Below are 26,065 nucleotides of genomic sequence, written 5' to 3' on the forward strand. Positions count from 1 at the left end.
ATAACTGGCGTTGCCCCGAAGCCGTGGTTATATCTTGGCCCAAGGTCATCCTCCCCATTCTTGACGATCATTTAGATTCACCATTCCTCTACCAGCAGCCAACCAGATCCTCTTTCATTTCTCTCTGTACCAAGACAGGGGTAAGAACCCATTTCCCTTTGGGAAGCTGAGCATCCTGCACGGATTCGAGCTGGAGAAGGACAAGATGAGCACCCGCTCCCATCTGTGGGTGTTGAGCAGCCCAAGGCAGGGCTGGCTCCCTGCAGGTTACTTACATGCATTGGGGGACCCGTTAGGGAGAGGCAGGTAGGACCCTGCTCGCCAGGACCTGGAGCGAAAGTTCTTCTTGCACTTGCCGCAGTCCTGCCCCGTGGTGTTGTGCTCACACTCGCACTGGAGGCTGCCCTCTTTGAAGGTGCACAGGTTGGCGTGGAGGTTGCATTTACACCTGGAGGAAGAAGACAGGGGAGAGCTGTCAGGTGTTACTGCTGCTCCTCCTTGCCCCCAGCGTAATGTTGAAAATGTGCTGAAGCTGGGCTGGTCACCCCTTCCTGCTCTTTCCTGCAGGTTCTTCTCACTGAACTCAGCAGTTTTCCCCAGGTATCTGGTGCTGGGGTTCAGTGTCCACTTCCTCGCCCAGGGCAGATCTGCAGTCTCTCGTCCAAGATGAGACACTTCACTCCCACCATCCGACTGAGGAGCACAGACTGTTTAATGGCAAGTCAGCATCTCCAGCTGAGATACCAGGAAGGCGTCACTCACATGTCAGGCTGTCACAGGAATCTGGGTGACTACCTCAGATGGAGGCTTTTATTGGAGGCAGCCTCGGGCTTTTGGATGGAGGAGCAGGGCTAACCCTGACGGCTGTCAGCCCTTGCCCCCTGTGCACTGTGCCAAAGCCAATAGCATTTTCTCCCGTGGTGTGAGGCTGCCCAGCACAAACCCTTTTTCCTACATGCAGCACAGCCTCATCCTGCTGTGACCAAAATAACACAGACAACAAGCCACCACCAGAATCCACCAGTTAGTCCCCGCCTCATCAGAGAAGGCAACAACTAAAAACACTATTCAGCAATTTGCAAACATTAAGAAACTTTTAATGAGCTGTAGTGCAGTATGCAGGGAATAATTATCTCCGTGCACAATAATTCCTGTTGCTCAGACTCCGGAGGTGACTTGCGCAGAGCACAGAGGCTGAGCCCATAACTCACACGTGGCTCTGGTGACTCCTGGGCCCGAGCTGAGGCCATCAGACAGAGACTTCGGGGACCAAAACATCTCATTTCATTCCAGACAGTCGATCCCTAGCACAGCCCGATGGTTTTCCCTGCTTTGGGCAATAATTTACACTCTCAGAAGCAGAAGCATTAGAAAACAGTAATGCTGTGCCTTCTGTGCAGGGGTGGAGAAGTCTGATGGGGCAGTGCTTCCTTTTACAGGGCTCAAGAGATGCGGAGCTGGGGGAATGAGCTGCCTGCAGAGAAGATAGAGGAAGCATGGCATGCTGCTCCTCGTGCTCTGTCTGCACTGGGATAAGCAGCCTGGATCAGGCTGGGAGCTGGGAGTCTGGGTGCTGGTGCTGCGCATGCCTCCTGCTCTTGGTGCCTCTCCCCCTCTCCCTTGGAGCCCCCAAAGAAGCTCCCCAGCCACCTGCCTGACCCGCTGAGGCCTCCTTTGCTGTGCTCCCCTCACGCATGGCTGGATAAGCTGACCTCATGTATGATTTTTTTTCCTCTCCCTCCCCTCCCTGTCCTTAATTCTAGCAAACCCCGCTCAGAGGCTAAGCATAAGCTGGATGAACAATCTCTCCCCATCTTACAACCCTGCCCTGTCTCTGACCAAGCAGAAGAGGGAATTTTGCAGCCTCTGAAAGGGAGGAAAGAAGAAAATGTGGCCTGGGGAGCAGAGACAGACACTCAGCATGCTCCACTTGAAACCATGTGTTGGTGAGGGCTGGAGATGCCGCGTCACGGCTGAAAGCACTAACAGCCTCCGAGCACTGGTGCTCTGGGAGTAAGCCACGAGTCCCAGCATCCAGGAGAAGGAAGTGGCTTTGGCTGGTACCTACAGCCAGGAGGGGTGCTGAATTTCAGATGCTGCGGGTTCTCTTTGGCTCTGGTGAGGAAGGATTTCAGCTGAGCTGTCCCAGCCCTTTGGCAGAGGCGCTGCCCAGCCCCAGGGTGCTGCGGAGCCTGGCTCTGAATTATTCAGCCTCCACACTGCATGGCCTCCTTCTCTCACTTCAAAATGAGCAGACGAGAGCAAAGCAGGCAAGATAGTGGGTTAAAGCAGGTCAAAGCCTCACCACTGCTGCTCTGGGCCCTGCCTGAACAGAGCAACAGCTTTGGGAGCTGCAGCTCTCCTCCCTCCTCTGCTGATGGGGGCGAAGGGATGGGGCAGCTCCAGGCCACAGCCTTGTCATGCAGCATCCAGCCAAGGGGGGTTTAAGAGCCCCAGGGGAGTGGGTACAAGGATGGAAGGGACTGTCACACCCCTTGTTTTGCCTAAAGTTTGGGATGAGGTGGAGGGTGGTGCTTGGCTCCAGTGTTTGACCCTGTGAGTCAAGGACCAGTCATAGTGGGGACATCAGCCCTGAGTGGCCACCACCTGCCCTACAGTGGCCTGGGGCAGCCACTATCACCACCCTCCACATGTAACACATCCTTGCTCCTGGCATCCCCCACCAAGAGCCAAGCAGGCATTTCGGGGTGCTTCTGGCTCCGAGCTGCTGCAGTGCAGAAGGGCCAGACCTGTCCACCATTAATTTGGCTCCAGCCACAAAGCTTCCTCCAGGCAGTGGGATCCAGCCTTGCTGAGGCACGGGTGTGTGCAGGAGGCAGCCAGAAGGGTCTGCTCGTACACAGACACTGCTCACTTGCTGCTGGGGAGGGCTGAGAGCCCAGCACCAGCTCCTGGGACAGCCACAGCTGCCTCCTGCCCAGGATGGGAACCCATGGAGGTCCCCCAGTCAGGTGTGATGGAGCACTGCTCTTCCCAGGGGAGACCCTCACTTCCTAATTGGTGTAAACAGGGAAAATTAAGTCAAGAGGAAGCAGAGGCAGGTGTTCACCTTGCCTGCCTGTGCCCGGGTCACTGATGTTTCTCACTGCTAGACTCTTTGCCACTGTACAAAAGTTTTGTTATCCAAAGGATCAATTTTACCAGGGAATTGCTTTCTGAATTCGACCTTTGAGGATCATCAATCTAAGCAGGGAACTGTAACCCCAGCAGGCTGACCCCGCAGCACAGCACTTTCCAGCCCAATCAATCAGGCTGCGTTATTTAATGGTGAACCGAGCTGAGCACCCTCAGCCAGCCCTGTTTTGGGCAGAGGTTTTTGCATCCCAGTCTTCCTGCAGCTCAGGCTCAGTGGCTCAGCTTCAACCCCTTCCTCAGGCTTCTGAGCCTCCTTGTCTGGGCCTGCAGCCCAAGGACACGTGCTCACTGATGGTCTGTGCCTATCTTTCCCCAGCCAAGACTCAGCTGGCGGAGACTGGAGTAAATGGCATTAGCCCAGTCCCCTGGGTGGGAGCTGCTAGTCCTGCTCGCCTCTGCTCATCCTCCTCGGCGCCCAGCCACGGCAGGAAGGAGAGGATGAAGGGAAAGGTTAGGAGCTACTTAGCAATGAGGCTTAAAAAGCAGCAGCGGGGCAGACACCTGCGCTGTGTCCTGCAGAAGGCAGCCCCGGCCCCGCTCCAGCCCTGGGGCTGCTCCAGCACTCTGCTGGTTGCAATATGGTCTCTCTGGCTCTGGAGGAGATCTGAGGAGCTGGGAGTGTTTCTCCTCTCTGACTCGTGGGTCAAGGCTGTGCTGACAGTGCTGTTTCTCAGTGCGCATTCAGAGCCTGTGTAGGGTCAGCCATGATGGGGAGCAGCCCCAGAGCACACCCAGCAGGACCCCAGCACCCTCGGGCACCAGGGACACCCATCCTGCACCAGGCTGGCAGTGGGTTACACCCTGCACTTGGCATTAAACAGAAACTGGCTCACAGTGTTCTCAGCAGGAGTGGTCGGAGCAATGTGTGCCCCAAGATGTTACAGTGTGCACAAAGGGGTATTTATGAGTTTATTTTAGTGCAGGTCGTTCAGCTTCTCTCAGACTGGTGCAGTGTGGTCTGATGCTGCCAATGCCTCCACCAGGGAACATCACAGAGCTTGGAGCGCCAAGGAAAGTTTACAGGAAAGTGTCCTTTTTTTTTTTTTTTCCTTTTTTCTTTTTTTTCTTTTTTTTTTCCAGCCATAAAGAACGCTCTTCTGCATTCCTCCATATCAGCATCCTGGAGGTCACAGCAGCGAGCTGCTGGAGAGGTGTCTGGTGCCAAGCCCACGTGTGAGGGAAGGAGATGCCCACACACAGGGAGGGGGTGAGTGCAGCAAACCTGCAGCAAACCTCCCTCTGTGCTGGGAGTAGGAAAACAGCCCCTTTCCCTGAGCTTTCATTAATAATGACGTTTGAACTAATTTTTAAAAGCCATCCCAGCCCTTTGTTATCCTTCCAAGGATTCTTACTTGTTTTACAACCTCTTCCCTGTCCTCAACCCCACCTGCAGAGCAGAGAAGCAAGGCAGGGAAAGGCAAAGAGCATCTCCTCATCCCTCTCCCTTCCTGCAGGGATGGGGCAGCCTTGGGGTGCTGGCACCCCCCAGGCCCGATGCAGTGACACTGCTGTGCTGGGTAGGGCTGGAGGAACTGCTGGGTGGGGACCCAGAGAGCTGCTCCATCCCCTTGTGCCTCTTGCCCAGTTCCTATGAGACAACACTGACTGCCCTGAGCTCCTTAGAAAATCCTGGACATGGAGCAGCAGCAGGCCACCACCTCCCCTGCAAGCCTCTTTCCAGCCCAGCCTGCACACTCCTCTCCATGAGGATGCTCTGCATGGACACAGGGATACTTTGGAAACTGCTGGTCCCCTCCTGCTGGCTCCCGAGCCATCACACTCCTGCTTTTCCCCCCATGGGCTTGGCTTTGCCCCTCTGCTCCCTTTCTGCCGGTGCTGGTGCCGGGGAGAGGCGGCTCGGGAGCGCTGCTAATGACTGCCGGCCAGAGGAAGGCTTATCAGAGCTTTCCCCTGAATTGTTTGCTCTCACTGTAATTGATGAGCCTTTAATGAGTCTTATGGGATGATGTGTTTGAAGGGAGCTCTTTCCTCTCCGTCCCCAAGGAAAACGATGTTTCAACTGATCTGGGCTCTCGGGGAAACATGAATAACTCTTCTCCATCTCTCTATTGTCATCCTCAGCCGCTGCTCGCAGCACGCTCCGGCAGCTGCCTGGCCATCACTTACCCACTTCTACCTGCTCTTTTGCAACTGTTTTGGCAGCTCAGCAAAAGCAGGAAGCAAATCTTTTGGGCAAAGCATAACGGGTGCTGAGCTTGGATTGTTTCTGGCCCATCTGTGCGTGTGGAAGCAGGTAAAAATAGCTTCTAATGGCTGGGCCATGGAAGCACAGTCCCTTTGTGCAGAGCATTTATATCAGGATTTGCCTTGCTGGGAGATCGCTCTGGCAGGGGGTTGCTGTTGCCAGTCCTGGAGCAGGGCTGAAGGGGATGAAGAAGGCAACGATGGCTCATTCATGCCAGGAGCAGGGCTGGGAGCTTACCCAAGGCTGTGGTCCAGGGGCTGAAGGAGAGGAAAAGCCATTTTAATGTGTTGTTTTTTTCAGCTTGAACCACGGTGACAGACTTCTGGCTTTCCCTGCTTTGTGCAGAGCCAAAGAACTGAAAAAAACCCTGAGTTAGGTCAGAGGGTTGTGAGCGGGTTATTTTCCTCGTGGGTTTTTACTTTTGGTTGTGTGGTAGGGATGGGTGAGTCCTCCCAGCAGGAAGGAACCCTCCTCGCTGCCCTCTGAAATGATTTGAGGTTTGGGTTACAAAGATGAGACAATTTAAAAGAAGCCAAAGTGGAGAGCACGCTAGCTGGCTGTTCCCATCCGAGAGGCTATTTATTTTAAATAAGTTGACACTCACCAGCTGTCAAGATCCTGCTGACTGGTGGAACATTATTTATATTCAAAGCTGTCTTAAAAAGCAAACACGAAACCAAACTTCCCCATTAGGGGGTCGGCCAGCAGAAGGGGAGGAAGGGTGAAGAGGACATCACACAGATATGTGAACATAAATATTTGCAGAGTAATGTGTATAAATGCTCTTGGTCTTTCTCCTGGAATGCAATAATGCCTGCAATTGAGTTCATTGGCCAAATTGAATTTGGGCTCCTGTAGAAGTCTCTTTATATTAAGTGCTTTAACATACATCACCTTCTCAGTCTATCGATGAAATTCTATTATCCGCTCAGGGCCGGACACAACTCGGCAACAAAATCAGAGGGGGAATAAAACCCTTCACAAACTGAAGCCAGGAGCAGGTAATAGGACCTTGGGCATCTGTCTCTGGCTATCGACAAAGTGTCAGCAGTGTCTGGGGGAGGGAGGAGCTCTCCGGGTTTCTTTCTCACTCCCTCCCTCCACTCAGAGAGTTTTCTCCCCACCTTGCTGCAGTGGGAGTAGAAACCTTTGCAGGACTCCAGCAAAAAGTTGCTGCACGTTAGCTTAATTTAACTATATGACCAACAGCAAGATTTTGCTTGAACTCAAGCTAATTCCAGCCTGGAGGAATGCCAGGGAAGCTCAGCCATCCAGCTCTCGGGGGCTGCCCAGCATGGAGGCGAGGACGGGCCGAGGAACACGGCGCACAGTTGGCACAGACTTGGCCGTCCTTGACACGAGGATGCTGCTCCCTCCTGGCACCTGAGTTCTGTCTGCCAGGAGCTGCAGGGGAAGGAGCAGGGATGGGCACAGGCAGTGCTTGCCCTGGTTTTTGTGGTCATCCCAAAGCTGCCAATGTGGGCATCAGCTGGCTGAGGGCTGCAGGGGCATTGTGCTGCTTCTTGGAGGATGTCTGGGTGAGCCCGTGGCTATTTTGGGGGTGATGCTCCAGCACTGGGGTTGGGCAAGCTCAGCTGGGGAAGCCCATGCTCTCACAGATCATTCACTCCAGGTCCTGCCTGTTCCCCTTTGGTGCAGGTCCCACCCTGCTCCTCAGGGCAAGATGCTCAACAAGGACACCAGCCATCACACAAGGTCTGAGACCCTCAACAAGAGGGTCCACGGACCAAACCTTTACTCCAATTTAAAGACAGCTTTGCTGGAGAAGTCAAGATCAGCTGGAGGATCTCTCACAACATCATCAACAGAGCCAGAAGAAGGAATGTCCAACCAGGGCACAGCAGCTCAGGGGCAGCTGGGATGTGCTTTGTGTTGGCACCCCTGGTTCAAGCTGAGCTACAACCACAGGGGAGGTGCACTGAGCTGCCTTCACTGAGCTGGCTGGGAGGGCAGAGGAGGCGGCAGTGACCAGGAATTCATTCATCTTTAACGGCAATTCAGCATCAATCATCTCCGCATCTCAAAACTCACCACAAATGCAGAAAAGTTTATCCCTTGTGTGTGGGTACCACTGACCATTTCCAGCTCCATTTATTGCAGGAGATGCTTTTGGGGGTGGCCTTGATCCTCCAGGTCTGGAGTGCCTGATCCTGGCTGTTGGCACCAGGATAACAGGCTGGCCAAAGCTGTTCTGCTCCACTGGCACAAACTCTCCAAGTCATGTGGAGAGAAAATCCTCCTGAAGAGCATCTGTGCATGGAATGAAACACACCAGGGGAAAGCAGGGAAAGAGGTAGGGGAGCACAAAGAGCCTTCCCCTTTAATTCTTTGGTGTAAGCAAAGCAGCAGCCAAGGAAAGCCTAAGAAAACCCTGAGAAAAGCAATTGGTGAAGTGAGGAAAGGAGATGCCACTTCAGAACTAGAAACCTCATCTTGTTGGTGCCTCTCTGGCCTGAGTGCAGCCCGAGAGGAGGCCCTGTTCCATGGAGCTGCTCAGTGATGAGGGATGCTCCCTCCTCCTGCCTTCCTCCAGTGACTGCTCATCACCAGCAAGATGGACAAACAGTGCATGCACTGGGGCAGGGCAGGACAGAGGAGAGAAATCCTAATAATCAGCCTAAAATTGATTCACTTCTGCTCAATCTGATTTCTCCTAACTGGATCCACATGTCCTGGCCATGGCACATTAACTTCAATTACAGCTTATTAATGTCTCCGTGATGGAGCGTGCCCTGCTGAGCACGGCAGTGACTGACGTTCTGAAGAGGAAGAAATTACTCCAAAGAGAGCCAGGGTGGAATGGAAGGAGAACCAGCGGCTCTCACTGCCAGCCCCGGCAGCCAGGGAAAGCTCATTCACCCGTGCCTGAGCTCATTGCTGCTCTGAGGAGAAAATTAAGCAGTGAACAGAGAGATCTGTGGGGAAAAGTCCTTCCACTTCCCTTCTCCACCCTGCCTGGCACTCACACAGCACACAGGCCAAGGACTTGCTTGTGTCTATTCCTGTACTGACTCTTCTGCATCTCCTGTTACTCTGCAGATCAATAGGGACAGGATGGAAGAAGAAAGGGGAAAAAAAAAAAAAGAAAAGAAAAGAAAAGAAAAAGATACCAAGAAGAAAGAGAGTAAAAATAAACTGTCAGCCATGAACGGAGAGATGGACCTGGCTGAGGCTGTGGGAAGAGGAGATGCAGAGGAGACCCTGAGGGACCAGCCCACAGCACCAACACCCAGGAATGAAGCAGTGACCCCCAGGATTCACCAGACCCTGTGGCCTACAGGGCAAGAGAAAGCAGAAAACTCCTTCCCCTTGTCCTTTGCTCTGTCTCTTTCTGCTTTTCCTGAAAGCTCTGGGGAATTGCGGTGAGGGGTTTTTCCTTGGTGTGAAGCTGAGGCGTGAAGGATGGGGTGTGCTTGGATGGGGAGCAGGAGTACATGGACTGAAGGGATACTGAAACCTCTCTGAACCCAGCAGTTAAGGCTGCAGCACAAGAAACCACCGGGGCTCGTGGTCTGCTTTGAGGGCAAAGTGTTTTGCTCTTCCTTTGACCATGAACATCAACTGGAAATGAGCTGCCAAGTGCCTCATCACCCTGTGGGCACTGCCAAGATCCCGGTGCTGTGCAGGGACACAGGCAATGCCACTGTGACAGCACATACTGCTCCTTCACTGTCACACACTGGCCAGCACAGCTCCTTCAGCTTCTCAGGGTTGCTCACTCTGCTGTGCAGGTGGAATTTTCTGGCTGCTTTTTGCCCTTGACCCCTCATTTCCTCACAATCATCTTCCCTCTTGTTTCCATGCCCCCTGTAGTGGGTCCCTAACACTACCCCAGTTTTATCTAGGCACTTTGCTCCTGTTCCTCCAACACGTCCTGGAAGAGGCAGTGTGTGTCCATCCCCATTCTTGCCCACTCTTCCTCCCCCCTTCCCTGCACAGTGCTCCTGTCAGGCTCACATTGATTTCTCCTCTCTTCCTCTCAATAACCCATTCCTTGTTGAGCCATACACAAGATTTAATTTGGTTTTAGTCCCTGCACTGTAACTGGCTTTGCTTACAGCTGGAATTAGATTGCTTTTCAGCACAAAAACCTGCTTGCTGGGACTGGAATGATCACAGGAGCAGAGTTAATTCACAGGGAGCTTCTCCATCTTATACACCACTTATCCACAGCTGCTCAGCTGCTCACCTTCCCTGCCCTGTGCCCACGGGGGCTGGAAGAGTCAGTACAGGACAGGCACTGACCTCTTCCCTGTCCAGGATGAGCGTCCCTCTCTCCTGGGAACCAGCCCAGCAACCTGGAGCAGTGCAAAGCTGCATCTTACGGTAGCTCAGAACTTGAGAGTTTGGGCTGATAAAAGCAGATTTCAGAGTTTTCCCTGTTCCCAGCCAAGGAAAAGCCCTCTCCTCCCAGCGGCCCGGCTGCACTGGAGGAGCCGGTCGGGCAGGTTTTGGCGAGCGGAGGGAGCCGAGAGGGCAGCGGCGGAGCAGGAGCCGCCGCTCTGCAGCAGCCGTGGGCAGGCGGCCACGCCGGCACCGCGCCAGCCCTGGGAGAGGCCGGCAGGGATCAGCCAACAAACCCCAACCTGTCTCGTGCTGGCCACGGCTAAAAAGCAGCATTGCAGCTTCCACAGGGCGTCCGCAGCCCGGCCATCCCTGGCTCCAGCTGCCGTCGGGGTGGCTGTGGAATTCTGGATGTCTCCTAAAGGTTGTGACTCTCCCAGCCCTGGGTGTGTTTGAAAGGGTTTTTTCTCTCCTTCCCTAGCTGCCTCTTCTCACAGAATTTGTAGGGATTTGATGTCTTGAACCAATCTCTACTACTATTGAATGGTATTAAATTTGGCCAGTGAGTTCAAAAGCTGGTGGGGGACTGGGGAGGGTGGAGGAGGACAGCTGAGAGCGAGGTGCTGGTCTGGGGAGAATCCCACCAGCATGGCCTGAAGTCCGAAGTACTGAAGCAACAAGGCAGGCAGGAAAGGTGAATGGCTCAGAGGAGGAAGGTGTTCACGGGACAGCACGAGTGTTTTAACTCTTTGAAGCATCAAGTATCCCGAGGCTGCTGCGGGGCCAGTAACAAGTCCTTGGTTGTCTGCTCATCTCTGCACTCGGAAGCCAAAGCTCATTGCACAAGCACTGACATCACAAATTCAGTCCTAATTTACCAGACACACGTGGAGGTGCTCTCCCACTCCTCTGCCCATGTGCCTGAGCCCCCCAGGGCTCCTCCCTGAGCAATCCCCACGGTGGGCACCCCAACATGCCCCCAGCCCTGCTGAGAGCCACAGCTGCTCATCCCAGACAGGCACCAGGCCGTGAGAAAGACCCTCACCGCTGCCTCCTGTCTGCCCTGGCGGGTGGAAAGGGCTCTCCCATCCCTCACTGCAGCTTCCTTCCCCTTGGAGCCCGTTCAAAGCCAGCCTCGGTGGCACCTGCAAACATTTCTACTTGCAAGTCTCAGAAGCGAACAGTTTGGAACCGATACAAACGGCTCCTCTGTCGCTGTGGTGATGCTTGTTAGCACAGGGTGGGTGATGGGGAGATTCTTCCCCTCTCGCCTGTAAGTCTCGCACAAGCTGGATGGGAAATCAGCCATCTCGGCACTTTTCCACCTTACTTTGCTTTTTTGGTTGATGTCATAACGTAACATATGGCATCGTACAGAGAAATGAAAAACAAAACCCAGGAGAAACAAACCCTCTCCTGCTTCCTCTGCCCCAGATCTGTCGGGGGGTTTACCCTCACCTCAAACTTCATCTGCCAGGGCTGGGGCTGCTCAGGGTGTGCAGGACTGACTGGGGATGACCCACCCTGCTTGTACTGGCAGGGAGCTGGAGTTTAGTGGGGTGAGCCTCATTCCACCCCCCAGATCCACCAACATCATCCCTGAGACATCTGGGCAAAGGCTGGCGGTGTCTGCACAGCTGGGACGGGGTCTTGGAGGGAACTGAGACCCTGAGTGTCCATCCAAGCCATGTCCCAGCTCCCCCAGCACCAGCTGCAGGAGGACACAGCCTTGGAGGTGCCCCAGCCATTCCCTGCAAGGACACATCTGCTGCCCTGCCTGGGGAGAAGGGGTATTAGAGGCAGAAATGGTTATCCATCGGTCAGCAGAAGCGTTGATGGCTCAGTTTTCTAGCAACAACCCTCTTCTCATCCGGAGAGAGACACCCAAAGAAATACAGCAGCCATTACCTGCCGGTGACTTCGATGTTGGAGACAGCATAGAAGTACTTGTACAGGTTCTCCCTCTGCACGTAGGTGCCCCCCAGGGCAGGTCTCAGCAGCCTCATGCGCAGGTCGGTCACTGTGAAGAAGTCCTTGAGCCCTTTGGCGCTCTCCAGCCGGGTGTACAAGTTGTCCATGTTCTTGAGGTCAGGGCCGGCGAAGATGGCAAAGCGGTCCCGCACCTCAAACCGGACAGTCTTCTCTTTTTTGGAGCCCGCCCAGCGGGAATACTCCTCCGTGCAGAGGACCCTGTTGGCACTGGTGGTGGAGAGGTCCCGGACCCTCCGTGCTGGCATGCTGAAGGCCTCCATGCAGTCGTCTGCGTAATACTGGTACGGGTGCCAAGTCCTCCCGTTGTCCAGCGACTTCTCCAGCATCATGATGGTGGGGCGCCCGTACTCGAAGGTGATCACGATGTCGTCGGTCAGCTCGATGCTCTTGTTCCAGGACAGGGTGATGTTGGCCAGCAGCGGCTCCGGGTACCGGCGCCACGTCACGCTCTGCCAGTACGTGGCCAGCCCCTCGTCCTCGCTGTCGAACATCAGCCTGGGCGGGTGGGCCAGGTCGGGGTTGGAGGCGTCGCACTCGTCGCTGCACAGGTACGGGTTCTCCTGGAACAACAACAGCGGTCACCAGAGAGGAAAGCAAAGCCTGGGCATGGTGTGGGCATCGTGGGCACACGGGCCCTGGGTTTGGCTGCTTGTGTCAAACGTTAACTGCTGGGCTGAGCTGGACGGTGCCGGGGGCCTGGCTCTGCAGGATGCTGGTTCTGAGAGCGAGTTTAAGGCAGAAAGATGCGGCTTTGCCTCAGCTCTAAGAACGGCTGAGCTGTTTCCTTTGAAAGGCCCTTTGGGAAAGGACTTTTCAATTTGGCACGGGGGCAATTTTCATAGAAAGCGCCTTCCCTGAAATGGTCTCTGAGAAACTTGGGTTAAGCTTGGCTGATTTACAAGGCTACAGAAAGCTGTGTTCATCCCCGCTGCCTTGGAAGAACTGAATGGCTAAAACCCCCCAAGCACACCCCTGCCTCTCGTGGCTCCTGATGCTGAAAAGTCTGGGGGCACACCATCCCCCCCAGTGCCTTTGAGCACAGCTAGAGGAGGGAAACCCAATTTCTCCAGCTCCAAGCTGGGACAGAACTGAGCAGCAGCAGAGAGAGCAGAAATTTGTGCTTCCTGGTGCCTTGGTCCTCACCTACCCGGAGGGAACAGAGTGGAGGGATGGCTCATCCCATCCAGGTGACAATGTCCACTGCCTGCAGGCCTGGGTTGTGGGAGAAAAGGTCCAGCCATCCCATTTTGCCCACAAGTGACAGTGCACAGCCAGGCTGGTGTGTTTTGCAGGGACACACCTCCACATCCACATGTGCTGAGCTGCACTAGGACACACTGTCAAGGTCATGCACCAAATGTTGAAGTTTTGGGGGCGGGCAGCTGGGCCAATGCAATTATTGCTCACCCATACGTTTGTTAAAGCCCAACATTACTGCCCTGCAGCCTCTGCCTCCAGGAGTGAGCCTGTGGATCAGACCTGCCTTGGGGATTGTGTAGGGCTTTGTTCTAGTGGGCACAGACCACAAAAAACTCTGCAACACACTGCTGATCCTTTTTCTGCATATGAAGCATCTCTTTGCTGTCACTTTGCCTCCCTCTTTGACTCAAAATCCAAAGAATTGGGGAAGCAGAGGGATTGGTATGACAGCGGGCTTTGCTGCTGTGGGACCCTTATCAGGAAGGCAGAGGCACCTGGCAGAGGAGGAGGAGGTGATAAGGCAGCTGGAGCTGCTCAGAGCTGCCGGCTGAAGGTGAGGCGCTTGCTGGGGTGTGAGGTTTGGCTCTCCTGAAGCAGCAGCTTTCAAGGTAAGACTGAGCTGGGTATTGTGCTTTGGTTTGTGGGTGCTTTGTGCGAGGCTGGGAGCCACGGGGAGGTGCTGTGTGTGGGGATCAGCGTGTTCCTGCCCGGCCCTGGGGACTTCCTGCAGCACCAGGGCTGTGCCAGGGTGCGGGGAGCTGCTGCTGGTACATGGGGGCTCCAAAAAATGAGGTGCAGGGCTGGATCTGAGCAGGCTGGTTGTGTCTCTGGCTGCTGCAGGCATGGGAAGGGGCTTCTCCTGTGCCCATGGCTTGCTTTGACCTAGGGAACTGTTGGAGTTTGAGTGCCTCTGACCTGCTTTTAGGGTGCCCTGTGTACACCCAGGCACAGCAGAGGAGGGGATCTGGTTTGTACAAGTGGCTGCTCTCGGGTGCAAAGTGGGGCTGTGCTTTGAACGTGGAAACCTCTCAGTAACACAGCGTGCTTTGGAAAATCCGGGCTTTGCCACCTCCAGCCGGGCAACCAAAAGTCTTGGAAACTACTTAGAGCTTCTCCACTCCATGTCTTTAAAATCGGCCTTTGGTGCCTCCTCGGAGCTCAGAGATGTGCACTGAAGGCAAGCAACTGTTTGCACCAGCACGCAGGAGCCCTGAAAAACTCCTGAGGACACGAATAATTCTGTGTCTGGAGCAGCATGTGAGCAGCACAGAGTAAATAAGGCAGGAGGCTGCTCTGTCAGCACGGGGGGAAAACAAACCAGCGAGTGGCTGATCTGTACATGAGCACCGGGCTCCTCTGCAGGGGGGGGAAGCCCTGGGGACACGAGGGGACTCCTGTAAATACAGCACACGTTGTGTTTGTGTGTGTTTGTGTGTGTTTGTGTGCACGAGGCTGCCAGGGAAAGCAGCACATGCTAAAACAGGTCAAAACTCAAACTGTTTCCAACCCTGTCTTGCTCTGACGCACCCCTGGCTGATGGTAAAGCTGCAAATGCCGTGCTGGGGTTTGTTCCTCCTGTCACAGCCTCAGCTTGGGCGATGTGTGGCTTTTGCCACCTCTGTGTGTGCTGGGAGGAAGAGCAGGGACCAGAGCTGCTGAGCTCCGGTGTGGTGCCCACCCTGCAGCAGGGAGGTCACTCATAAATGGATGCTTGGGTAGATGTTTTTAAAACAAATAGCTGGATAGTTTCTATTACTTTTTTGTTTTTTACTAGCAGCTGTGATAACTGAGCAAAGGAAATCCATGGAGTGCTCAGGCTTGCTTGGGTGGGCAAGGTCAAGGGGTGAGGGCACCTGCCCAGGTGTGCCCACAACCCCCTCAAAGAGGGGGAGATGCTAGCTGGGCTGTGGTGGGGCTCTGAGCCATGCTGGGGGGTCCTCTCCTGCCATAACAAGCTGTTCTGGAGCAGGGATTAAAAAAACCCTGAGATATTGACATATTTAATATGCTCTCCTGACTCGTCACGTTCAGAGGAATTGTTTACCTCTGCTAATGAGACACAGCTTCCTGCTGGGGGATGGAGCTGCCTCTCAACGCAGCTTTGCAGTGGTGCCTGAGGGAAAAGGCAGAAAAATCCCCCTCAGCTGAAGTACTGGGGGCTCTGAGTGTGTTTCCTGTGCTGAGGCAACATATTGTGTTGCAGTATGGTCCTCCTGCCAATGTGGCCATACAGATGGCTTAATAGGACAGTCCTGAAAAGACCATCCTGGAGGTCCATTTTCCCCACTTGTCCGAGGAAGGGTGCAGCAGGTGGAGAACTGGCTTGGGATGGCAGCAGAAAATTCCCTGACAAACCTGCCTTGCTGCTCAGTGGCTCTGTCTGAGCAGAGTCTGTGTCTCAGAGCCATCCTGGCCAGAGGGGCTCTTGCCATGAGCCTTCCTTTCCTTGTGTGCACCACCCTTGAGCAGGTGTGAGATGAATCTCGCTGACTATTTGCCACTTGAGCTGTTCCCAGCATGGCCACAGTGGCCACCTCCAGGGCTGTGGATGATGCTCCTATCAAGCTTTCTTTGGAGCAGCCAAATTAAACAAAGGAAGAACTCTGTGATGAAACCACAATAAGAAAACATCACCCGGGCCAGGATGGGAGGCGGGACAGGTTTCCCTGGAGCACTGAGGGAAGCAACTGAGTCTGATCAAGCATGATCCCCCTCCCCATGTCCCGTCTGGAGGCACAGGGCTGGCCAGGCCTGTCCCTGGCAGGGGACCTGGCAGGTCAGGAGCGGGGAGAAGCGGAGCGAAAGCTCTGTCTGTCTGCCATATGCTCGTCCCAGGGAACGGAGGTGCACAATCCCTGATGGCTCCTGTGTATCCCAACCTGTGAGCGTGCTCAGCTCAGCAGGCAGCACCCCCAAAGATGTCTTTAGCCACCCTGATGCTCTGGTGAGGTGCATGGCTCGAGAGGTGCATGGTTGTAAGGGGGCAAACACAAAAATAACCTCCAAGTGACAGTGCTGAGAGGTGAGGAGAGCCTCAGAAGCCGCCGAGTGAGTCACATCACTACGGCTTCCTCTGCTAAAATGAAGTGTTCCTTTTTGGGGTTAGGTTTATTGAATTGTCCTTCCTCTGCGGGATGCTCGATGCCTTTTCTGCTGGGGGGTTGGTTTGGAGTCAGCCAGGAGGGCAGGGGGGAGCGGAAACAGATGGTCACACTTTGGCTGCTCCGTTGGTCCTGGTAAGATCAGATATAGCACTATTGAAACAATTCCAGGTATTATTTTTGAATCTGGTTTCCTCCTCCAAGCCGTGTGTCCTCCAAAGAATCTGTCCAAAGTCTCGAGATATTTAAGTCTTCAATCTAAAAGTCAGGATGCATTAGCCAGGCAAACTTGGTCTCAGTGAGCTTAAAATAAACCAGTTCACTTTGAGTCTCACGCTATTAAATCAGTCGTGAGTGTCCTCACAGCAACTAAACATTGCAGATCTCAGGCTCTCCAGCTCTTCTGGTTGTGCACTTTTTGGGGTTGTACCAAAGAGCGTTGCAGTCTTGCTTAGCTCTAGCTCAGCCCAAACAGGCAAATCTCCAGGGGACAAACTGCAAGAGCCTCGTTGAGGACACAGTGTCCTAAAAAATGGCATCATAGTAAGGTTGTGCCTGTGTAAAGCAAATCATAGAATGGTTTGGGTTGGAAGGGACCTTTAAAGGTCCAGTCCAACCCCCTGCCATGGGCAAGGGCATCTTCAGCTAGGTCTGGCTGCTCAAAGCCCCATCCAACCTGACCTTGAATGTTTCCACAGGTGAGACATCCCATGGAAACCTCTCTGAGGTTTTACAGTGCCAGTATTTTACCACACTCATTGTAAAAGTTTTCCTCCTTGCAGCTAGTCTGAATCGGCTCTCTTCCAGTTTAAAACCTTGATCCCTTGTCCCAACACTACAGTTCATAATAAAGAGCCCTCCCCATCTTTCCTGTAGACCCTCTTTAGATACTGGGACTCTCAATCCTCCTTGGCAGGGCTCCTCTCAATCCTTCATCCCCAGCCTGGAGTGACACTGGGGGTTGCCCTGATCCAGGTGCAGGACCTTGCACTCAGGAGGATCTCGTGGGCCCAGTCCTTGAGCTGGAAATGTGTCTCAGCCCTGGTGACTGCTGACCCAGCCCTTGGGTTTTGCCTCCTCTTGGTGCCTGGAGCCAGTTCTGGGCAGAAATGCTGCAAAAGGGACTTTCTGAAGGTGAAAGCAGAGACTTGCTCCTTGAGGAGGATTTCTTAAGAAACAAGATATTGGTCTGACAAAGCAGGATGACAGGAATCCAGGATGCTGCAGAGAAGCTGCTCCCCACTTGCTGGGAAGGGGGGGAATGGGGGAAACCAGCCACAACAAAAGGCCCAGTTTTACAAAGCCCAGCTGATTTTTAGGGCTCTTAATGAGTGTAAAAGTTGCCTTTTTTTTTTTTTTTTTCCTAGCAGATAATACCATTTTTAAGCCTCATAGCATAAAATTATATATTTTTGTAGGTGCAATTGCTTGATTAATCATTAGGCTGTTGAATATTTTAAACAAACTAGACATCTGTTGTGGATGGTGAAAGCTGCACAGAAATAAGACTGCAGCTTTTAGATCTCCATGCCAAAGGGAAGCTGGAAAGCAATTGCAACCACTAGCTGCAGAGTGAAGAAAAATAATAATAATAATAAAGGGAGAAAAAAAAAAAAACCAACAAGATTTGAGCAAGGAAAAAAGAGTAGATGATGGGAGAGCTTGTACTGCTCAGCCAAGGATGCTCAATCACAGCTCTCATACCTGGTGTGATTTGTTTAATGGTGTCTTGGGAACCCCCGCATGACTTTCTTTGCTTTTGGGGGTCTCTTCTGCTTGATGGAATTGTGTTTAAGCCAAGGCCTCCGCTAAAACCTAGAGCACTCCGGGACCACTTGCTTTTAATTGCAGTCTCCTAATAAGAGTAATGACAAGGTCTCATCAACTTGGATGAGTTTTGGAAAACAAAACTTTGTATTTTTTTAATTGGGGGTGGGGGTTGGAAATCCTTGGTGTTTTATAGGAAGATTTTTATAAAAAGGGAAAAAGTTAAATGTGTTTCTTCAGCACAAAGATTGGTGCTGTTGTGTGGGTTTCTCTTGGGTACTTTCGCTGTAAGTTTTTTTTGTTCCTCTATGAACTGGCTCTCAAACCCAACCAGAGACCTCTCAGACCTTGGCTGTCTTCAGGCTCTCCTGCAAGTGCTGATGCTGGTTGGGACTGGGGGCTGTTTGATAGCCCCCCAAGAGTCTGCAGAGCCACATCTGGCTCCCTCAGAATGAGGAAAAGCAGGTGACAGCACAGGAACCCCCTTCCTTCCTTCTTGGGACTGCTTGTGACCAAGGAAACCTTGGTCTGAACCTCCACCCAGGAGGACACAACTCCCTCTGTAGCCCCCATCCCATCCAGCTGTGATGCTTAAGAAACTCTCAGGTGCACCCCAAGGCCCCTCTGCCTCCCTTGGGACACCTCCGACGCTGCCTTTGAATTTCTGCTCAAAGGTCAGCAGATGAGGTTCACAAAGTCCCTGCGTTTCCTCGCACTGCAACTGAATCCTGAAATTGGTATCAAATTTCCTCCAAATCCTGCAAAAAAAGGGATCAGCAAAATCTCCATGTGCACCTGATCCCTCCTGCCCCGGTAACGTCCCCGCCGTGGAGCGGTGCCACCGCAGGTGTCCTGCAGCCTCCCCTTCCCTGAACAGCCTGTCACGGGAAGGGCTGATGGCCACGGAACACGGGGGTCCCAACCTGCAGAGGGGAGCAGGGCCAGCCCGCTCCAGCCTGCCTGTCCTGTGGGTGTTCTGGAACACTTTCACCCCAAAGTTTTCTTTTCCCCCCTCCCTGCCCCCGTCCAACGCCCCACTGGATCCGCTGGCTCTGCAGGCTGCAGGATGGAGCTGAAATGACCTTCCCGGCACATTTGCTTTCCTGCTTACGCTGGGATTGAGCTGCGGGGCTTCACTTCCCTTCCATCCCCTGCCCTGCTCTTCCCGACTCTGCCAGGGCTCGCAGGGATCTCCGTTCCCCTCCTGGCTGGGCTCTGGGTTTGCTCCGCTGTCGGTCAGCACCGGGAAATCACCCGCTGAGGGGGGAAGGTGCCTGACCCAGCTCCAGGGCCAGCCACCCTTAACCTCCCCACTGACACAGAGTTCAACCTATTTCCTGCAACACAAATTTTTGACAAGGGCCACCCTGAGCGATGCATCTTTTGGGAGACTTCCTTGGCTTTTCTTCCAATAATCCCTCCAGGATGTGGTGCTGCTTCCCAAACAGAATTGCATTTGCCCGGGAGAAAGCACAGGCTCGTCCTAATGACATTTCAGGGTGTTTTCACTCTCGCTGGTCCTGATCTGAGGGTTCAACTGCTCTATCTGGATTTATGACAAGACAAGGTGATTTTATGATCAAAAATAACATTTGTGAGTAATTAAATCTTGTGCTTCAGGGCATAAACCGTAACCTGCCAGTGGCCAGAGTGGGACTCTAAGAGAGTTGGAAATACTCTCTGACAATTAATTTTCACTCTATTCATGGGCTGGGAGGGATCAGAAGGGTGAAAAAACCATAATTAATTTACAGTGATTATTTCCAACAGCTGGCAAGTGGCATAACTCACTGCAGAGAGGGCTGGGAGCACAGAGAGGGATCAGGAGAAGTACAAGGCCTCTCTTATGCCGAAGAGCCCCAGACGGGCCCTTCCCTGTGAGCCCAGGTGAAGGTCTGTGCCCTCCTCTGAGGGACGTGGGGTGACACTGGGATCTGCCTGGCTGGTCCACTCTTCTTGCACCGATTCCCCTGTCCCCCAGGTGGGCCATGGGCTTTCCCTGCTGCACAGCTGTGACTCGAACCTGGAAAACATCTCAGGAATAGCTTTGGGATGCCTGTCAGTGGGCAGGGAGAGGTCCCTAATGGGGCCAGCACCGCAGCATTGGACTGTGAAGACTTTGGGGATGCTCCAAATGCAAAACTGTGCCTTTTGGAAACAAAATTCTAATAACTTTCTTCAAGATGCTCTGTATCCTCTTTTTTTTTTTTTTTTTTTTTTTTTTTTTCCTTTCTTTTAAAATCCTTCTTTGGTCAAGCTCTCTATATTTTAGGTAAGACAGAAGCTGTCTCATAAAGTAGAAGATACAGTTTTCCCATGGGCTGCCTGTGCAGCTGCAGCCCGAGAGCCACTCGGGAATGTTCTGGCAAGCCCTTCATCTGCACATCCTCCAGGCATCACTCTCCTCTTCCTGGTGCTCCTCCAAAGGGACGGTTTTAGGTGGCCCATGTGGGTAGGACGGTTCTGGCAAGGCACCGGGGTGTTGGTGAGGGGTTATTTCACAGCCTTACCTCTGCAGGGGAAGGGCAGCTCTGGCTGGGCTAGGATAGGATAGGATAGGATAGGATAGGAAGCTCAGGGAGGGCTGGTGGGGTGCTTTGCTCGCTCGTGTGTCCTTCCCCTGCCACCTCCCTCCCCCAGCCATCTGCAAGGGGCTCTTATTAAGGCAGAGACAGCAAAAGGGGAGAAAAGCGTCCTCGCTAACAAGCTGTTTGCTGTTTATGAGCAGGTAAAGGCAGAGCTGGAATGAATTATTAATAGGGTGGAAATGGGGTCCCTCCACAGATCTGCTGCTAATTCTGGCTCAGCCGAATGTCACTCCCTCCATCTCCTCCCCGGCCGTGGTTTGGGGGATTGATTGCTCCTCCGCTTCCTTCCCCTTCCTGCCGGATCCGAGGCTGTCCGAGCACAAGGTCACCGCTGGCCGGGCCTTGGGCCGGGCTGTGCCTGCGTGCGGCTTTGGGAGTCGTGAGTCAGCACAAGCGACCCCGCCGGCTCTGGGCGAGACACCGGGACGCACTCAGCGAGACATTTCGCTGTTCTGCCTCTTCCCTTTGGCCTGAAGCAGATACTCGTTCACCGAGCAGCGCCGCTCGTTCAAGGCTCTCGGCTCCCTTGGGCCCGTCTCTCCGCCAGAGAAGAGATTCAAGCCCTCCTCGTGGCTGCTCTTCCCCTTCCCCCTCCAGCCTGCTCTGAATTCGAGAAGCATCTCCTTCGTATTTCATCCAGGCTCAGCACTGTGCCCTTCTCTCCACCATCACCGTGCCAGGCAGGCTGGGCTGGTGGCAGTGCAATGTCCTATCTCCCAGTGGGGAAACTGAGGCACGGAGGGATGTCAGGAGCAGTCTGGGCTTCACTGGGCATTGAGGGCTCCACGTTTCTGAGGACTGAACTCCCCCAGGCACCTGCAGCCGGGCAAAGTAGTGGCTCCCTCACCCAACCTTGATGTGAGGCTCAAGGAAATCTCTGCTCTCATCCCACGCTGTCTCTGAAACTCTCCCTGTGGCCTGGCAGCATCTCATGAAAACGGTCAGAACTGGTCTGTGCACCGTAAATGACACAACCTCGGCAAAAGGCTGACAGACATCCAGGCAGGAAACATCCTCTACAAAGGGAGCATCCAGAGGGAGATGCAGCTTGTCACGCACAAGGGCTGACCCAAGTCACCTGTCCACCCTCGCAACGCAGCCAGCACCGCTCCTGCACCGACACAAATCCCCTCACGCCCACTCTGTCTAAGCCAGAAACAGAAAATCTGGTTACACGAGGAATTTTAACCTCCAGCCTGAAACCAGCCCAGTCCGTGCGTGACCTCTCCAAGAAGGGCCCCAAGCATGCTGTTTGCAGAGTGACCTGGAAGCAGCACTGCCATTCCCAAAGCCCCGGGATGTCCGGGCAGCAGCCCTGCTGCTGCTGCTGGATGCCCTGCCCCGCACCCTGTCCCGAGAGAGGCGTGTGCAGCTGATTTGGGGGCGGCACAAGGGTTAACTCCGCCCGGAAAATTCCACTCCTAAGCAGATAATCTCATCTGTGCTGGGGATACACACACACACCACCCGCAGCAGCCCGGCCTCCCGTGGCATCATTTTTGAGCAGCTCTTTCTTTGTGAACTGCTAATCCCCCGGTGAGCCGCTCTAACCCCATCCCTCCTGCCGCCCTGGGCTCACCTCCACCCCCACCTCCCCGCCGGGGCTGCACCCCTCAGCCTCCCCCTTTGGCAGTGGGGACTGCAGGGTGACCTAGAGCCTGGGATGAGAGGCTGGTAAACCAGACACCCCTCAGCTGGCAGCCACGGGCACGCGTTCAAAATCGCGGTAGTTTAATCCCATTGACTGCTTTGTAGCTTGTGTCCAAACCCGGACTTTCTGTACCGGGGAGTTGCAAGCTTTGCTCTTCCCAGGCACTTCCCTGAAGCTTGTTTACAAATTAAGCTGCTTGGATTCCGCCCCATCCCTTCCCTGCCAGATTATTAAACCCTTGCATTTTGCTACAGAGATGTATTTGTGTCCGCAGCCCCTAACAGCAGGAGCACAGCAGCAGCGACCTGTGTGCAGGGCTGCGAGTGCATTATTGATTCAGGACTAAGAAAATGCTTAGGAAGTAGGAAAAGTGTCCTGCTCTCTAAAAGCTTGTGCGCCTTGTAAGCTCAATACATGCAGCCTTTGCAGAGAGGCTCGCTACGCCGCTATTAATAATTTATTCTGTAAGAGAGGCTCTGATAGTTTGAATGGGGGAGGGCAGGACGCAGAGCCCGGGGGTGGGAAAGGGGAGGGAGCGGAGGCTCTGCTGTGCTCCTCAAATGGAGGTGCAGATATTCCCCAGAGCCTTTGTGGAGGGGGCACAGTTGGGTGATGGGTACCACGCCAGCCTCTGATCAGGGCTCCTGCGACTGCTGCATCAAGCACTCTGCCCTTGCTGCTGGGTGCAAAGCATTTGGCTTCTTTATGCTCTGTTTCAGGGGAACAATTCAGCAGGTGCCTGTTGGAGGTTTGGACTGAGTTGTGCCAGCCCAAAACGTGTCCTGGCTGTCCCTGAGGGCAGGACAGTGATCCTCCCCTTTGACAGGGCTCCCCAAACCTCCTGACTGGCAGCACTACAGAGCTGAAGCAGCTGACTCAGCCAGCAGATGGGGAGTTACAAACCCTTTGGCTGGGAGTAGAAACCAGTTGAATCTGTGCTAATTCTCCCTTTGGGACATGGAGGTGTCAAGGCAGGACTGGACACAGCGGTGGCAGCGTCCACGTGGAGCTCAGCAGTGGGGGAGCAGAGACCCCACATTGCTTGTGCTGGATGTGCAGCAGCTTGGCAGAGGCTGGAGTGGTGGCACCGTGTGTGGAGCCCCTCAGCAGAGGGAGGGCTGCTGCCTGAGAGGCTCCTGCATGGATGTGAGCCAGTGGGAGAGGTGGGAGCCGGCGGGGATGAGACCCAGCCTGGTGGCTCTGCAGTGCTGAGCTCCTGGGCCAGCAGCCCTGGCCAGGCCCCTCCTGTGGCTGGAGCCTGCCGGGGGATGGCTGAGAAATGCAGAAATCCACCCTGGAGCCAAAAGGCAGAGGTTCCCCTAAGCCTGGCCGTGTGTGGCACAGAGCAGATGTCAGAGGCACCGGTGCCAAACGCTGGAGCAAGGGCAGGGCAGGGCAGTGGAGCAGGGTGGGAGCGGGGTCAGCGCTGCAATGTGTCCCCTCTGGGCGTGCTGGTGGCCCTGCCTGGAAGATGGGGGATGAGTGGGAACCTCATGGGACATGTCTGAGGCTGCAGGGGATGGCTCATCTATGTGGGGTGAAGGCTGCAAGTCCAAATTACTGTTTTCTGGGGCTTTGCAGGCATTCGCTTCTCCCCAGAGGCATCTCCAGAATGGTCACCCAGCAGCGCTGTGCAGTTTGGGGAGGAAAAAGCCTCTTTGGTGTTTTCTAGCACAGAAACCTGTGTTTTGTGTTGAACTACCTGAGTAACTGGGTCAGCTGAAGCTCCATGTCTCAAAAAGTGATGGTAAAAAGGTGGTTTGGGATCTGAAACTAAGGTTAGAACTGGACTTCCACTCAGGGAAACCAGAGCGTGGTATCAGAGCACTCCTTCCAACTCAGGCAGGATTTTCTGTGGGGAGAACTCCTTTTAAAGTTTAGTGGAAAATCATATCTATGCTATAGAATACAATGCAAATTTTAAAATAATAAATAAGAAGGATTTCCCTGAACACCTCTGGCTTCAAAAATTGCCTGTGGAAACCTCTGGTACCTGGAGCTGCTATATGAGTGTAAGGGCTGCTGTAAGATCTGCTCTCCCAGCTCTGACCACACTTCCCAGCAAGTCTTCAGTGTCCGTTCTCTTCTGCTTTTCCCATCCGGACACTGTTCCCTTTGAAGAGCAAAGCTTTTCTTAAAAGTAGTTTACTCTTTGAACAACTTCAAGGTGGGGGAAAACTTTCTGCTCACTGTACCAATTAAATCTGCTTGACAGCTTCATTTTTATCGCCGTGCCTTTTCCATCAGCAAGTGGAAATGATCCTTGTTAGGGGAGTAGCATCCCACTTTACAACAAGATGAATCCCGAACTGGGCATTCAAGGAAATTGTTACAGGCTGTTGAGGGAAAATCCCGTTTGCTCAGCATTCTCTAATTTAAAGCTGAATTGTATTCTTTCATTTTTCTGTGAAGCCTTTCCTTTTAAAACACCAAAATGCTGCCACACTCCGGAGTAGCCTCGGTGGCAGGAGAAGAGCAGTGTGTAATTTGCTGAGCAGCTAATAATGTACAACCCAAGGGTCTGGCCCCAAAGGCAAGGAGCCACTGATCCCGGCTTCAAACAGTGTCCTCTGCAGCAACCCTGATGCTGAAGAGTGATTAAGGGTGGGAACAGAACCAAAAGGCTCCAGCTCTTTCTCCCACACTCAAAAGCAGTGTCACAACAGATGCAAGGGGTGGGTTGGGAAACCTTCCTCTGGGTAGAAATGGCAGCAAGTTGTCTTTTCCAGGCTTTCCTCAAAGGAAAGGGGAGCATTTTCCAGGTGTTATTTTAACATACTGGAGGCTTCAAGGGGGAAGAGGGGCTGTTGGCACTTTGCAGCTGTGAAAAGAAAGTCACATCTTTCCGTCCCTACAACCCTGCCTGGGGTGTCACAGGTGATTTGACAGCAGAAAGTGACTTCCTTGTGCTGCTGAATTTTGGCATAAAGGCAAAGTGATCATCCCCAGGGCCATATGGGTTCCACAATGAAGGGCAAAGGGGAGTTCCAACTTCCTCTGCTACGGCCAAGGATGGGTTTGCAACCAGCAGTGGGTAGCGCTGATTTATTCAAGGAGGAGGGAGAATATCCGCTTTTCTTGGAAAGGATTTTCCATTGGACTTGTACACAGGCTCTGCTTAGCCCAAAGGATGTCCTTGAGCCCTAGGGCAGTCAAAAGGCTGAGAATACTTTGTGCTTTGCCCCCTGGTTATACTTGAGACAAGATAGAACTCTGGTGGGCTGGGAAAGGGCTGTGGGTCTCTGCTCAGGGTACCAGAAGGGATGAATCCATCCTTTAACCACCAGATCACGCTGCATCTTTAAAAATGCTTTTGGTAGAGCACTGCTGAAGCAGCTCTTTTTCCTTTCTTCCTTTAAAAACTTTGGCTTTTCCCTTCTTATTTGAAAAACTTTTGGCTTTTAATCATCCCTAAACCCACAATCCCTTGTTTGCACCTAAACAGGTGTATGAAGATATGGCTGGGTAGAGTTGTATGAGATGGGCTAAGAATGCAGGGAAAAGGGTTCCTTAGCCCAAAGGTTTGTCTGCTTTTTCCAATTTTAGCACCGAGTCCACAGGAGAAATAGTCCTTTAGTACAAACCTTATAACCACATGTCATTCAGAAAAGTTTAGCTAAGAATTAAACCAAACATCCAATTTGGCTGCATGTGTAATGAATAAATAAAGCCTTTTCCTTTCATGTACCTGTGCCAAAGTCAACAAGCTCTATTAGCTGATGAAACAATGCTGACGCCAAATAAAAATACCCCTGACCCATCAATATGGGCTGAGAGCTCGGCCCTGCATCAAAGAGTGTTGTCAGAACAAGAAATACTGTCTCAACACCTTTGTGGGGGGGGGAAAGGCTCCCATTCCTGCATCAAGGTGGGTTCCCTGTGCTCTCACTGGGATGTCAAGGAGCAGCAAAACCATCCCATAATGACCGCGTGCTATGGACACCTCTCCTTGCTTCTGCTGGAATGATTTGGAAACCCCTTGAGCTGCAAACCTATTTGGAGCTGGGACTTTGGTGTCTGCTTGCTCCCCACTGCACTCCCTGTGTGTGAATTCCCAACAAAACCTGAGGAATTTTTATCCTGTGTGCGAAATGCTGAC

At 53.3% G+C, this 26,065-nt stretch overlaps 1 protein-coding gene across 1 annotated transcript in view; it reads right to left on the reverse strand.

The window, feature by feature from the left end:
* Positions 1–26,065, reverse strand: part of NTNG2 (netrin G2) — a gene marked incomplete at both ends in the record, with an annotated part of 42,557 nt that overhangs the window by 12,911 nt on the left and 3,581 nt on the right. Inside the window, 2 exons of the mRNA XM_082295048.1 lie at positions 272–448; positions 11,576–12,219. Coding sequence (XP_082151174.1) covers positions 272–448; positions 11,576–12,219 — 821 coding nt within the window. The remainder of the gene's footprint in view (positions 1–271; positions 449–11,575; positions 12,220–26,065) is intronic.

The sequence above is a fragment of the Coloeus monedula genome, assembly GCF_965178545.1.
Source record: "Coloeus monedula genome assembly, chromosome: 21".
NCBI lineage: Eukaryota > Metazoa > Chordata > Aves > Passeriformes > Corvidae > Coloeus > Coloeus monedula.